This window comes from Neovison vison, chromosome 6, assembly GCF_020171115.1.
Source record: "Neovison vison isolate M4711 chromosome 6, ASM_NN_V1, whole genome shotgun sequence".
NCBI classification, from domain to species: Eukaryota; Metazoa; Chordata; class Mammalia; order Carnivora; family Mustelidae; genus Neogale; species Neogale vison.
The window spans coordinates 223832516-223847033 of record NC_058096.1 but is presented as its reverse complement, the minus strand read 5'-3'; the positions used below and the strand labels follow the sequence as shown (position 1 = coordinate 223847033).

The 14518-nt window shown below is 67.2% G+C and overlaps 1 protein-coding gene across 1 annotated transcript; it reads left to right on the top strand.

Moving 5' to 3' along the window:
* Positions 1-379: 379 nt before the first annotated feature.
* On the top strand, positions 380-13885 carry EFNA2 (ephrin A2). The gene is made up of 4 exons (XM_044254723.1): positions 380-522; positions 9340-9653; positions 11982-12047; positions 12603-13885. The coding sequence occupies exons 1-4, from the start codon at positions 380-382 to the stop codon at positions 12722-12724; spliced, it is 645 nt and encodes a 214-aa protein (XP_044110658.1). The 3' UTR covers positions 12725-13885.
* The last annotated feature ends 633 nt before the right edge of the window (positions 13886-14518 follow it).

Below are 14518 nucleotides of genomic sequence, written 5' to 3'. Positions count from 1 at the left end.
CCCCCCACCCCCGCGCTCAGCCCCCCGCGTGGCCGGGGCGCGGCAGGAGGGGGCGCCCGCGGCCCTCCCGGCGCTCGGGCGGGACAAAGGCCGGAGCCCCGGCCCCTCCCCAGCGGCTGCGGCGGCGGCGGCGGCCCGCGCTGCGAGAGTCCGCGCGGCCGGGGCCGGCGCCCGGGGCGACCCCGGCGCCTCGCCCGCCGCCGCCTGCCTTCTCGGCGCCCGAGGTCGCGCGCGCCCCGGCGAGGGCGGCCGCGGATCTCCAAGCGCCGGCGCGCCCTCCTCCCGCCCGCCCCGCGCCCGCCCGCTCGGCGGCGGCGGAGGAGGCGGAGACGGCTGGCAGGCGGCGGCCAGGCGGGCGCGGGGCGGCCGGACCGGGGCCATGGCGCCCGCGCAGCGCCCGCTGCTGCCGCTGCTGCTGCTGCTGCTCCCGCTGCCGCCGCCGCCGCCCTTCGCGCGCGCCGAGGACGCCGCCCGCGCCAACTCGGACCGCTACGCCGTCTACTGGAACCGCAGCAACCCCAGGTGAGCGCGGCCGCGCGCGGGGAGGCGGCGCCGGCGCCCCGGGCCCCCCCTCCCCGCCGCCGCCCGACCCTCCCGCCGCCCCGGCCGGGCCTCCCCGCCCCGACTCGGGGCGGCCCCCCGCGCGCTGCGCCTCGGCAGTGGGGGCGCCGGGTCCCGCGCGCCAGCCCCCGGGGAGTTCCGGCGCCCCGGAGTCCGGGGGACTCCCGCTCCGCGTGCATCCCCACCAGCCCCGCGCGCCCCACCGGACGCCCTGCACACCCCGAGCGCCGCTGGCCCCGGAGTTGGGGGACACCCCCCACCCCCCGCTGCGGCACCCTCAGGAGCTGCTCAGCCCGTTCCCGGGACTCGGGGGTCCCCCATCCTGCGGCCTCTCGGGGGCCCCTGCCGGCGTCATAGTTGGAGGAGATCCCGGGGGAACCTTGTCCCTAAACTGTGCCACATGGGGCACCGTGGCCCCCAGGGCGAGGGGCCCGTGGGTGCGTCCTGCTGTGGGTCCCAACGTGAATTTGGGGAAGTTAATGTATTCCTCCCCGCCAGCTCCTAACTGCCTTCACTCCAGGGGGTCCCTGGTCCCAGCTTTGTAGAGATGGGGAGGCTGAGGCTGATGGGGTTCCGGCCGCAGTCTGGGAGTCGGAGCCCCCAGCATCCTCTCCCGTCCGCCTGGTGCTGGTGGGGAAACCGAGGCCCAGAGTGGCTCAGTGGCTGGCTCAAGGTCACGGTGAGGGGAGCCGAGCTGCGGTGGGGACCCAGGTGACCTCGTGTCCAACCTGCTGTGGCTGGCTGAGGTGTCCTGCACATCCCCCTCGGTGTCTAGTGCTAAGTGCAATTTGGGGGGCAGCAGGAGTCCCTTGCAGTCAGGGTTGGAAAAGTTTGCTGGTGACTGACCATGTCCTGGACATCAGCTGAAGCCTCTGGGCCATCTCTGGCTCTCGGAGGCTGGAGTGCACTGGGGGTCCCATGGGAGATGGGCTTGGAGCTCCTACGGCTTTGGGGTCAGCCCCAGCACTTCTGGCTACACTGTGTTCCCATGGCTGGCGGGGCTGCGCATAGGAGCCGGGGAGGCCAGCCTCCCCGCTTCCTGTCCCTGGGCCACTGGTCACTTTGCCTTTGCTTCGAGTGCCGGCAGACACTCTCCAGAGCCCACTGTCCCTGCCATCCCGGTCCTGTCCCCTGGCGTTCTCCATCCTCGGGCAGAAAGTTGCATAAAGGGCTGTCTTTGAGGCAGACCCTGGGACAAGGGGAGCCAGTGTCCTGCTGTGGGGGGCAGGGAGCGCACCCAGACACCCCCTCAGTTGTCCAGCTGTGGGGTTGGGCCCTGGGGCGGAGGGCAGAGACCCCGGGCTGCAGAGGGACAGCCAGGCCACCACGGAGCGGGTTCCCTGAGCCGCCGGCCCTGCCAGTTACATGTGGGTTTGATTAAGGCTCTTCCCTTTGGCTGAGCGGGGGAGCCCAGTGGGCAGGGGGGGACCCCAGCAGGCAGGGCTTCCCCGGCCTAAGTTTTCGGTTTCAGCTTTGGAATCTCCGTCCCAGGCATAGCCTGTCCTTTGTTCTAGCAAACACCAAACACCAAACCCATGAGGAGCCTCAGATGGGGACGGGAGGGAGTGTTTGGGGCTGCCCCACCTGCCACGGGGTGCTGTGGGCAGGATCCCAGCGGGGGGATGGAGGCCACCCTGGAGCCTGGCTCTGCCCGGCCGCTCGGACACCGTCTGTGGCGAACCCGACAGCCCCCACTCCGACCGGCTGACCAAAGGCCTCGATGGTCTAGGACCCCCCAGGAGGAGGCCTGCCGTCCGGGGGTGGCTGGCCTGGAACCCGTGGCCAGTGACAAGGTGTGTGTCGGACACAGGAGGAGGGGTGGTGTTGGGCCTCGGGTCCGACGGCGCCCAGAATGGAGATTTCCCGAAGGCACAGGTCCCAGGGACACGGCCCAGAGCAGAGATACAGGGTTAGCGAGCCTGCAGTGGGAGGCGGCCCCGCCGGGAGGGACGCGAGACACAGGCCTGGCTGGGCTGCAGGCAGCGGTGGCAGGTGGAGGTGGGGAAACGCAAGGCCAGGGTGGGGGGCCGTGCCTGAGAGGGAGAGGGGCACGCACAAAAGGCGGGCAAGGAAGGGGGTCAGAATGAGGGCTGGGCATACTGGAGTGGGGGTCGGGCGGTCAGTGGAGGAGCCGGAGGGACGGGTGTGCTCAGAGGGGAGTGGGCGCAGCCAGGCACGGGCAGTGCTGTGGGGAGGCCGGCCACCCTCGCCTGGCTGGGCCTCACACCCGCACCAGGTACAGGGACGGGGCTCCGCGTCCCAAACGACCTTCTCCTGCCATGCGCGGCGCGTTCCCTGCGCTCCCGCGGCGGCGGACGGCCCCCCGCACCCCGTGGCTCGGCCGTGGCAGGGTGGGGCCCTGCGGTGCAGCCGGTCACCAGACCCCGGCACCCCCCTGGGTTGGCTGTCCAGCCGTCTGTCCGGCCGGCCCGACCCCTCCTGGTCGCCCCTGGGCTGGCCGCTGGGGGTCGGGGCCGGGGGTCCTGGGCCAGGCGCCCTCCCGTGGGCTGGTGTGCCACGCCGGGGAGCTTCCGTGCGCCTCCCGGCCTCGGGCTGCGTGTCTGGGTGCGGGTTTTCGTCCAGGACACGCCGGGGTCCCAGGGGCCCAGGAGGGGCAGGTCCGCGTGTGCGGCAGGGTGCCGCATGTGGTCCGTGTGCACGGCGCCCGGCTCTGGCGTGTTTGCACGCGTGTCTGCGTGTGGGATGTATGTGGTCTCTGGGGGCACGTGGGTCTCTCTCGGGGCCGTGGGGGGCGCACACATGTGTCTGGTGTGGCTGGGTGTGGCGCACATGCCTGCACACGTGTATCTGTGTGCGCGGCCTGGCCTGGCCGTCCCGGAGCCTCCGTGGAGGGGTCTGACCGTCCACACCGAGGCGGCACGGCTTGCTGTCCCCGCGGCGGCCCCTCTGTCCCGCAGGAGCTGGCCGTGTCCTCCCCAGGGTGGGTGTGCGTCAGTCCTGGGGGGCCGCAGGCTGCCTGTGCTGCGAGGGGCCGTGGAAGCCCAGGGCTGGCGTCCTGCAGGGAACCCCCCGCCCCCAAGAGGCCCCACCTGACGGAGACCGGCCTCCCCAGCGGCCGCGGGGCTGGGAGCTGCGACCTCCCCAAGCAGGTCGGGCACACTGAGGGCCGCATGTGCCTCTGAGTGGGGTCGGGGTGCTTCTGCGTGGGGGGGCTGCGGACAGGAGCGTGGCAACTGGAGAAGCGTCTTCTCCGGGGTGCAGGTGCCGGGCGTCCCTGGGCCCTCGGCCCCACAGCCTCGCCCGGGCCTCCAGAGGGGAGCGGCTTCCACCGGCGGATGCTGTGGTTGGCCGTGGAGGGTTTTCTGTTTTGTTCGAGAGAGGTCAGCGTGCCTGGCGTTCAGGTTCAGGGCTTGGCGAGCGGGGCCCCGTAGGGCTGGGGGTGCCGTGGGGAACCCCAGGGAGCCGGAGGCAGGCGGGGCTGCTGGGAGCCTCCCCTCTCCTCTGTGGAGCGGGGCCAGGGGCTGGGCTGGCCGAGGCCGTGACCCCGGGGGCTCAGAGGGAAACCCAGGTAGCTCCTCTGGGCTCGCCCCGCGTTCGCAGTGACAGCGACTGGGGCCCGGAGAGCGGGTGAGGAGCAGGAAAGCGGGACGGCGTCCGCCAGGGGGTCTGTGAAGGGGTCGGCGATGGGGTCTGCGGAGAGGTCGGCGGCGGGGTCCTCGGTGAGGCGGCCCGCACTGCGACACCCCCACCTGCCGGGGGTCGGGCGAAGGGTCCTCTGTGTCCCCCGCCTCCGCCCCCCCCCACGGTGGACCGCCATGGGCAGCTCCCGCGTGCAGATGAAGAACGAGACCCGTGGCCGAGGCCCCGGGATACACTGTTTGTGCAACAGCCTGGAGCCTCCGTCTGCCTGGGGCGCCGACCCGGGCCCCCCAGCGGACGTCCCTGCGGGGTCCTCAGGACCACGGCCGGGGCTGGGTCTCCGGGCAGCAGGTGCACTAACGGCAGTCTGGGAGGCCAAGGCTCGGGGCCCGTCCCACAACCCCTAAGCTGGACCCGTGTTTTCCCCGTGACACCCCCCACGCCCCTTTCCCCTCCTCAGGCAGCGGGGACACAGCCAGCCTTGCCCCGTGGTGTGACTTTGGGGGGATTTTCTCTTCTGGAGCTGGATCCAAAGCAAGGCTTGGCCGGGTCCCCTGCCCCTCGATGCCGGCCGCCGTGCCAGGGGAAGGGCAGAGCCACCTTCCTGCCCCCCCACAGCGGAAAGCCGGGTGCGTCTCAGCACAGACGCGGCCGGGGTCTCAACCTTGGCCAGACTTGGAACTCTGGGGGGCCAGCCCTGGCCGGGGTCTCGCCCCAGGCCTGCACGCTTGTCCCGCAGGGCTGAGGGCTCAGCCGCTGTGCTTCGGTCTTCCAGCTGGACCTGGGGACCGTGGCTTCGAGGGGCTCCGTCCACCACGTGAGCCTGGTTGTCCCCTCAGCTGCCCGCCCCCCCGCTGTAGCCCTGCTCCCCTTGTGACCTGCCCACTCTGTCATGTGCCGGGAGGGAGGGACTCATCCGTGGCCCCGTCCGATGACCCCCTTCCTAGAGGCAGGCATGTCTGGAGCACCCTGGGGGGCAGGGGGTGTCCGAGACCGGCTTCCCCCCCGGGGCTGCGGCCTGCTTGAGACCCAGGCCCGGAGGCGGGACTGGCCGTGTGGCTCCCCGCCCCCACGTCTTGTGCCTACCCTGCCTCATTGTTCTACCTCTCCCTTTGGGTTGTCCCGGCACACGGGAGGCCAGACTCAGCCTTTCGTGGGCGGACCCTGCGTCCCCTCGGGGCCCCAGTCTCTCGGAGGCCCCACTCAGCGCCCCAGCGCTAGGAGGAAGGCGGCCAGGTCTCAGACGGGGGAGATGTCCTTCTGCCCTCGGAAAGCTAGGGGTGGGTGCGGAGGTCTTGGGGGCCCCCCGCGGGGAGTCGGGAGAGGGGCTGGCCCTGTTCCAGCCTGGGCCTCGGCCCTGCTGCCCACTCAGGACACCGGACAGGCGTCTGTCGGCCCCTTCGCTGGCAGCTGCGACTGGGCTCAGACCAGGGAGACAGTCCCGCGTGCAGCAGGGGTGCACAGGGCCTTGCTGTCCTGCCCACCGCACCCCTGCCTCAGTTTCTGGTCTGGGGAGATGGTGCAGCCCTCCCTGCCCCCGCTCCCATTTTGGGTGAGATTCCTAATTAGTTGCTTTGCTATTAGTGTCTAATGACTTGACAATGGCCCGATTGAAACTAATTAGCTGCAGGCCCATGGTTGGCAGGTGGGGGGGCAGGGTTGGGCCCACCAGGGGCTGGGAGGGCTGCCTGGAGGAGTGCACAGCGCTGGTGGAGCCCGCAGACTGAGCAGGAGCAGGTGGAGGTGCCGCAGGGGCGGGGGTGGTGTAGGGCGGGGTTGGTGTAGATCTGAAAGCCTCAGGAGCCCTCTGTCTGGGAACCCATCCCGCGGCAGTCATTAACCCCTTAGTGAGAACTGCGGTCTCCATCGGCTGTTCCCGTGGAGCACTTGCCCATCAAGCTTCTGCACTAATGGAGAAAATGAAAGCTTTGTCTTGCTCGCACCGGCTTGGTTTTGGGGTTGGGCCCCTCCCCCGCCCAGGCGCCACCCTGAGCAGGGGCCAGGCGCCCGCCCCTGGTTTGCCCGCCAACTTGGAACCCAGAATGCCAACGCAGCAAGGCCATCGCTATTTTAGAGCCGGGGGGGTGGGTATGGAAATAAATGGTCCACTTAGGCAGCCAGAGGCTGGGTGGGGGTGGTTCTGGGACCCCCCTGCCTGGGGTCCTCACCCCACTGGGTCTGCTTCCTACGACTCTAGCCCCTCAAAAACCTTGAGTCTCGGGCCTTCGTTTGGTCAGCGAACATGTGTCAAGATGCTGTGTACACAGCCTGTGCGGCACGGCGGGGAGGGGTGGAGGGGGAGGCTGACCCCCATGGCCCAGGAGGGCAGGGTGCATGATGGTAAAAAGTGTGATGACGTTGAAATGGGATATGTGATGAGGTGGAAGGCGCAGGCAGTGGGGACAGCGTGTGCAAAGGCCCTGGGGTCAGGACAGGGCCAGCCGGAAGGTGGGTGTGGCTAGAAGGGAGTGAGCTGGGAGCAATCACAGGGCAACCAGGGTGGGAACGCTGGGGCTTCTGGACCTTATGACCTGGGAGGGCTGTTTGTCCGGGTTTATTCTGAGCGACGCGGAGCTGTGAGCCAGTGGACCACAGGGTCTGATTTACATTCGGAAGAGCGAGCCCTGGATTTTGGGAGGCCACGGTCCCGGCCTGCCTGGTGGGGCCCACGCATCCAGACTCCGAACCAGGCAAGCAGCCTCCGCTTCGGACGTTTTTTGGACGACGAAATGGGAGAGGGCAAGGACGTTGGTCCAGTGCAGGGGAGGAAGGCAGACATTGTGGGAAAAAGCACGGGCAGGGGCGGAGTGGGGAGAGCTGCTGAGGCTTGGGCCGCCCTCCCTCCTGGGAAGGGCCCCCCGGATAGCTACGCTGTCCTCTTCAGGCTGAGTGTGCAATCCCTGCCTGATGCCGGGGAGGAGAGGGGAAACTGAGGCCCAGGACGGCAGCTCGGCCCTACACGCCCTGCCGGGCAGCCCCCCCCCAACTGTGGTTTCTGTACTCTGCACCTCCCCTGCGGGGCTGGGCACGGGCCCACCAGGCTCACGGCCCTCATTGACGGGCGGATCCGTGGGGCTTCCGGTGGGCTGGGAAGGAGTGACAGTGAGGTCTGAAAAAGCCTGCGGGGGCTTCTGCATTGGTCGTGCCCCAGCAACTGGAGAACAGACCCAGGCGGAGACAGCCGTGCTTGACCGGCTGAGGGCAGTCCTGCCTGGCCCTGCCCCGGGCCCACCCTGCCGCGGCCTGACCCTGACCCAGGGCGGCTCCACCTCTGTGCAGGGTCCACAGTGGACATGCCTGGGATCCCCCCATCAGCCTCAAAGACCGTGCCCACTGCACAGAGTTAGAAACTGAGGCTTTGCGAAGGAACCACAAGGCCGAGCTGGGTGCTGGCTTGTGCCTGATCAGAACTCTGCCGCCCCCACCAGACCCCACTTCCCGAGTCTCCGGGCTCTATGCCCTGAGTCTGTAAACGCCAGCCCACCTCTGTAGTGGGGGGAGCTGAACTCCCCATTGCTGGACATCCCCAAGGGCATGGAAGGGGTTGGTGACAAACCTGCTCCCTCCGACGCTCTGACCAGGAATTCTTGGAGCCTCCGTCTCAGCCACAGACTGGAAATCACCGTGAGACGCTTGTGCAGACTGGGAAACCGAGGCACAGGCGAACGAGGTCTCTGGCTCACCTCACTCCCACCGCTGGAGCCGTAGGAGCCCTCTCCCCGACCCGGTGCAGTCGCAGGGACCGCAGGGTGCCCTGAGAATCCAGCCACCCCCCCAGGGGCCCGCTGTGCTCATCAGCATGCCCGGCATGGGGGCCACACCGCTGCTCCCCCGTCCCCCGCACTGGGGCGGCCGGGACGGCAGAGCTGGAGTCCAAGCCACCAGGCCATCCCTGCCGTGGACCTCACTGGGGCTCAGCGTCCGAGCCTGTGCGGAGAGGGAGAAGGGGCAGCCGGGGAGCCTGGAGCCTGCATCCCAACCCTCCCCAGCTTGGGCCTTTTATGTGCTAATCTCCTCTCCGGAGGCCCCCTTGTCCCACCTCACATGACAGGGACCCAGGGGACCACAGCAGGGAGATCTAAGGGCTCCTGGCCCTCTAGCCTGAGGCAGTGACGGTGTGGGGGGGCTTCCTGTTCCTCTCAGCTGACCGGCTGGGGTGGGGGGAGGCTCCCCAAGGAAGGGGTGCAGGCTGCATGACAGGGGGAGCTCCAGGGCAAAGGCTGGGAAGTAGGGCTGAGGGGCAGAGGTGTCGGGTGGGGGCAGCCGCTGCTACGACCAAGAGGTTGGAGGGGACAGTGGCCAAATTCTAGGGGCTCTGGAGGGAGGATCTTGGACTTGCTAGGGTCACAAGGGACTGAAGGAGTTGGGGCTGGGGGGTCCAACCCAGAGCACATCTGAGCTGGGAGGGGGCGTCCTTCACGGGGCACTGAGGCTAGGAGAGGGGTCAGAACTAGCCCCCGGGGGCCCAGAACACCCAGCTTGTGTCCGCACACCACCCTGTACCACCTTCTTCTTTTTTTTAAGATTTTATTTATTTATTGGACAGACAGAGATCACAAGTAGGCAGAGAGGCAGGCAGAGAGGGGGGGAAGCAGGCTCCCCGCTGAGCCCCCATGTAGGACTCCATCCCAGGACCCCGAGATCATGACCTGAGTGGAAGGCAGAGGCTTCACCCACTGAGCCCCCAGGCGCCCCCACCCGGTACCTTCTTGGCAGCCAGATCTGCAGAAGGAAAGCTAAAGGGGCTGCTTGTCGGGGGCAGTGTGGGGAGCTTCCTGGAGGAGGGGGCGTGGGGTCAGGCAGCAGCGTCTTTCTGGAGACGGATTTCATGACGGGGGGAAACAGCTTGCACCAGCCCAGCTTGCCACAGACCGGCCCAGATGTCCGGGGGGGGGGCGGGAGAGGGGGGTCCCAGCGGCGCCGCACTGCTCCGCTGCTCCGCGGCCTGCGGTCACCCAGCAGGCCCGGCGACCGCCCCAACCCCCCAAGCAGGTGGGCGGGAGGCCAGGGCGAGCCCGGACCGCAGGGCGCCCGCGGTGGCCTGGGGGTGGGGGGTGGGCACGTGGCCTCGAGCCCCGGAACTTCTCCCCGCGCCCCCGGCCCCCCCGCACTGACCCGGCCCCCCTCCGGCCCCCCCCTCCCCCGACCGGCCCCGCCGCGCGGACCGCGGGGCCGCAGGTTCCACGCGGGCGCGGCGGACGACGGCGGCGGCTACACGGTGGAGGTGAGCATCAACGACTACCTGGACATCTACTGCCCGCACTACGGGGCGCCGCTGCCGCCGGCCGAGCGCATGGAGCACTACGTGCTGTACATGGTCAACGGCGAGGGCCACGCGTCCTGCGACCACCGGCAGCGCGGCTTCAAGCGCTGGGAGTGCAACCGGCCCGCGGCGCCCGGGGGGCCGCTCAAGTTCTCCGAGAAGTTCCAGCTCTTCACGCCCTTCTCGCTGGGCTTCGAGTTCCGGCCGGGCCACGAGTACTACTACATCTGTGAGTGCGGGGCGGGGCGGGGCGGGGCCGCCGGCGGGGCGGGGCGGGGCGGGGCGGCCGGCGGGGGCGGGGCGGGGGTACGTGAGATGGGGGCCGGGTCAGTGCGGATCAGTGCGGGGGTGGGGCGGGGCGGCCGGCGGGGGAGGGGCGGGGGTACGGGGGTGGGCCGGTCAGTGCGGATCAGTGCGGGGGGGGTGGGGCGGGGCGGGGGCGGGGGTACGGGGGTGGGCCGGTCAGTGCGGATCAGTGCGGGGGGGGGGTCGCTACATCTGTGAGTGCGCAGGGGTGGGGGCGGGGTGCTGACTCAGTGCGGGGGGGAGCGGGGAGGGCGTGCAGCTTGTGCGCGGGTGCTGGAGGCAGAGGCCCGACCCAGGGAGATGGGGTCTGGGGGGACTGTCCTCTTGGGCCCCTCCTCCCACCCTGGCCTTTGTCTCCGCGGGCTCAAGCTCTTGAATGGTATCCTTCCAGCAAGCCCCAGAGGCCTGTCAAGGGTCCCCATTTTGCAGATGGGGAAACTGAGGCTCAGAGAGGCCTTGAGAGTCCAAACCCACAGCTTCCCTTCTGGGACCTCAGTCTCTGGACCAGGCCACCATGGGCTGGTCCAATACCGAGACCAGGGGTGCTCCCTGCCATTGCAGTGAGGGACACGGGCACAGGGAATCTGGTGGGGCAGGGAAGCATGGTCAAAGCCAGTGAGAGGACAGAGCCTGTGTTCTGCCCCACCACCTGGCTTGGGCAGGTATTTCCCAGGTGCCCCCCCCCCCAGTCTCCCATCTGGCCCACCTGGCCAAGATTCCCCAAGGACCTTGGAAGCTGCTTTTCAAGGCTTGGGACCCTCAGGCGCGCACAGCCCCACAGTGGGGCAGAGGGTGGGCTGCCCCTGGCTCTGCTGCCCATGGCGGGGGGCGGTTTCCAGGGGGCCTCTGTGTGCTTCCCCATAAAGTCCAGGTGGTGGGGTCTGGGGAGGGGGAAACACAGCAGAGCTGAGCCCGGGTTTGGGTCCAGTTTGTGCTGTGCTCTTCTCCACGGACCTTAGCCAGGATCTTGGGGTCTGGGCGTCACACCCCACCAACACGAGAGCCTCTGGGTGCCCACCTTGTCACCCAGCTGAGGCCTCTGGGCAGGCACTGAAGCACCAAGGTATCATGGGGGTCCCCATTGCTCAGCATCTTGGGGCCTCTGGGGAGCCAGAAGAGGAGCGGGGCTCTGCCCCCAGGCTGTGGGGAGAGGCCGCCCCTCGCCGCCCTGGTTCCCGCTGCGTCAAATTAAACTGTACAAGCCTCATTCTTCCTTTCTGCTCTGTTTGGATTTTTTCCTTTTAATTCACGGAAAAAGCGGGTGGAGGAAGGGGGAAAAAGGTGTTTAAATTAAGTCCTCATAATATAAGAAAAATTACATTTTTCTTTCCAGGACGGGAGTTTCATAAAGATAATTATTGTAATTATTCGTTCTATCTCTATGACGAATGTTATTTTTATTACGTGCCTTTTTATCTTCATCTCCCAGCACAAGGGGCTTCTAGGGGGGAGGGCGGAGGAGGCAGCCACCAGGGGGACAGGCGGCGGGCCTGGCTGTCCGTGTGCGTGAACAGACTTCCCATGTGTGAATCCCACTGGCCCTCACTGGCCTTTGGGCCTCCTTCCCCCTCCCTGTCCTGGGCCCCAAGCCCCCCTCCGTGGTGACTCTGCTGAGGCCAGGTACTATCCCCATCCCCCGCGGAGTACTCTCGTGTGGGCCAAGAAGCAGGGAGCAAAAATGGGACGTTAGGCACGAGGCCCGACCATGCGTCTGCCTCCGCGTGACCTTCAGCAGTGTGGGTCCCTCTCGGGGGGAGGTGGGAGTGCAGCCTCTGTCCCAGGGGTTACCGGCTTCTGTTGGCTCCCAGATGGAGGCCATCATTTCCAAAGCACGTACTGTGTGACAGATGAGGCCCAGATAGGGGGTGACTTGCCCACAGGCGCCAGAGAACAGGTATCTGATCCCAGATCAATCATTTGGTTATACTGATTTTTTTTTTGCTGACCCGTTCAAAACAAACGCATCTTTGTTCGTCACCTTTGAACCTTTCCCTGTGCTGCCGTGGGGTGAGATGGAACCAGACAGACACCTCCATTCTCTGGGGTCCGGGTTCAGTAAAGGGAAGGGCAGGGGGAGTACACAGGAGGACTTCTGGGAAATAGAGGGCGTCGTGTCTTGGGCTTTGATGTATGGTCAGGAGTTTTCCGGGGGTTGCCTCCCACAGCCTTGGGGGGGGGCGTTGAGCTGCCAGTGTGGGAAATGAGACGTGGCCCCAGGAGGTCCCCTGCTCCCCGTCTCCCTCTCTTCCAGCTGCCACGCCTCCCAATGCTGTGGACCGGCCCTGCCTGAGGCTGAAGGTTTATGTCCGGCCGACTAGTAAGTCCTCAGGGCACCGTGCACGGTTCAGTCCCCCACCCTTGTGTCCTGAACCCACAGAACCCGCTCTGTGGTCAGCAGGGCCAGAGGGCTCGGAGCACAGCCCTGGGAGTCCTGTGAGCTCAGCGATGGCTGCGCCAGCCCCTGCCCAAGCCTCAGTTTCCCCATCTGTAAATGAGGACAGCGTTTCCGACCCTCAGGAGTACAGGTCAGGACCTGGCCCTGTGCTGAGGCCAAGAGCCCTGTTCCCCCAAGAGTGAGCATCAGCGGAGTTGCCTGAAGGGCCCATGTCCTGGACTCTTGAACCATCAGAACCCCATCCACAGAGGAGGGGTCTCCAGTCCCTCGTGACGTCCCCCAGGTGCCGGACACGCATGGTCTGGCACCTGTTGTTTGCTGTGCTTTGCCCAGTGAAGACGGTCCGAAGCGCCCCAGCCGGGGTGGGGGGGCGGGCGCAGCTGAGGCTGATCAGCCCTGGTGTGGGGGTGCAGCTGGTTAGGGAGGGGGCGGGGGGCGGGGCCTCCTGATGACCGATCTGCCTCCGTGTCCCTCCAGACGAGACCCTGTACGAGGCCCCTGAGCCCATCTTCACCAGCAACAACTCCTGCAGCGGCTTGGGGAGCTGCCGGCTCGTCCTTGGCGCCGTGCCCGTGCTGTGGACCCTCCTGGGCTCCTAGTCCCGGCCCGCCTGGACGGCCCGGCCTAGAGACCAGAGACAGACTCCGATTCTCCCACGACTGGTGCTGCCCCTGCCAGGCTGGGGGCTGCCCGCCGCCCCACGACCAGCGCCGGGGGGTGTGTGGCTAAGACCCCGAGGCCTGAGAGGCCCGGTCGCTGGCCGGCGCCTGGACGGGCGGGCCCTTCTGGAGTCCCGGAGAAGCCAAGAACCTCGCAGCAGTGCTTTTCTTTTATGGTGGAATCCGAAACACTTGAGTTTTTAATTTAATTTATTCCTTGCTGTTGCCGGTGACTTTGGGAAGGAAACAGTGGACGGGGGTTGGGGTGGTCCCTAGTCCCCTGGGGCACAGGTCTGGAGACCCCTGGTCTGGTCACTCCATCTGTCGGGTCTGGGCTGGAGCCCACCCTGGACCGCCCCGGAGCCCTGGAACAGGCCGGTCTGAGACCGTAGGGGTGAGTGGCGACCGCCGGCAGGTCCTGGTCCAGGAACCAGACCCGCCTCAGACCCCGTCCCCTGCCCCACCCTCGCTCCTGGTGACCCCTGCCCGGAGTGGAAATCTGGGCTGTGCCGCTGGGGGCCTCTTCAGAGTCACAGCCTCCGAGGCTTAGAACCGCTTGGGCCCCTCCCCCCGCAGCCTCACCGAGCTCGCCCCCAGGCCGAGAAGACAGGACCTTTCTGTAAATAGACCCCGCAACCATACTGTGACTTATTTCTGCTGTGTTCCCGAGGACGGCCTGGAGAGTTTCTTCTTCTCTTACCCCTTCCTGGGAGGGGGCACTTCTGTTTGGCCAGGGGTGGGGGGGCCTTTTAGAGTAGAAGCCGCCTTCCCAGTAAGCTCGGTCCTCGGAGCCCCTCCCCCGGCGCTAGGAACTACGTTTATAAGAGAAAACAGGACAACGCAGAATGCGGGGGCCACACTCAGAAAGAGACTCCGGACCCTTTCAGGAAGCAAACGGCATTTATACGGATTTCCTATTTCTACCCGGCTTTCCTGACCTGTGTTTTCTATATATCCTATGTACCTACACCGCGCGGCCCCGGGGCGCCACCCGGCTTCTGTGCGCGGCTCCGCCGGGAGCCGGCGGCGGGGGCTTCCCCTTCCGATACGATCAACTTTGGATTCTGTATTTTTTTATAATAAAACGAGCATAAACCTCAAGGGTGTGCCTGTGTGCTTGGGGCCACTGACCCTGACTGGGGGGCAGGAGGGGCACAGTGTGGGGTCGCGTCTGGCGTGGGCCGGGGAGGGGTGTCTTCGAGGAATGTGTGGGGCCCGTCAAAGCCGGGTCTCGGGGGTCTTGGGGGCCAGGGGCTGGGATGAGCCTCCACAGGCGGCTGTTCTTCATTGTCCTCCAGGAACCTCAGTCACCCCCACTGTGGAGAAATGGGAACGAGCCCCCTCCCACCCCCCATCCCCCTCTCGGGGCAGCTGGGAGGGGGAGGGAAGAGACCAGGCCGCAGCAGGCACACAGGGGAAGCCGGGACCCCAGGGCTGGTCAAGGCGTCCGGCTCCCTGCTCCACGCCGGGGGTGGGGGGATTGGCGAACCCCGATTTCATCTCGGCTCTTTTAGAATCCAACCACCTTCTCTGACCTCTGCGTCACCAAGCTCTGCTGCTTTGTGACTCAGTTTCCCTAACTGCCCAGGCCCGCGTAGGGGTCAGTCTGTTGCCTCTCAATCCCTTTCTGGCTTTGCAAAAGGCAGGTGTCGGGAGCTGTGGGGTCCCAGTGGCCTTCACCCCAGCCTCGCCCCAGCAGGGCCAACGGGCAGGGATCGTCTCAGAGGCTTGTCC

What these genes read in the sequence shown, in the direction of transcription:
- EFNA2 (XM_044254723.1), top strand. Translation starts at nt 380, where the DNA reads ATGGCGCCCGCGCAGCGCCCGCTGCTGCCGCTGCTGCTGCTGCTGCTC. An exon ending in CCACGAGTACTACTACATCT is followed by an intron (nt 9,654 to 11,981) that starts GTGAGTGCGGGG and finishes CCTCTCTTCCAG; the next exon opens with CTGCCACGCCTCCCAATGCT. An exon ending in GGTTTATGTCCGGCCGACTA is followed by an intron (nt 12,048 to 12,602) that starts GTAAGTCCTCAG and finishes GTGTCCCTCCAG; the next exon opens with ACGAGACCCTGTACGAGGCC.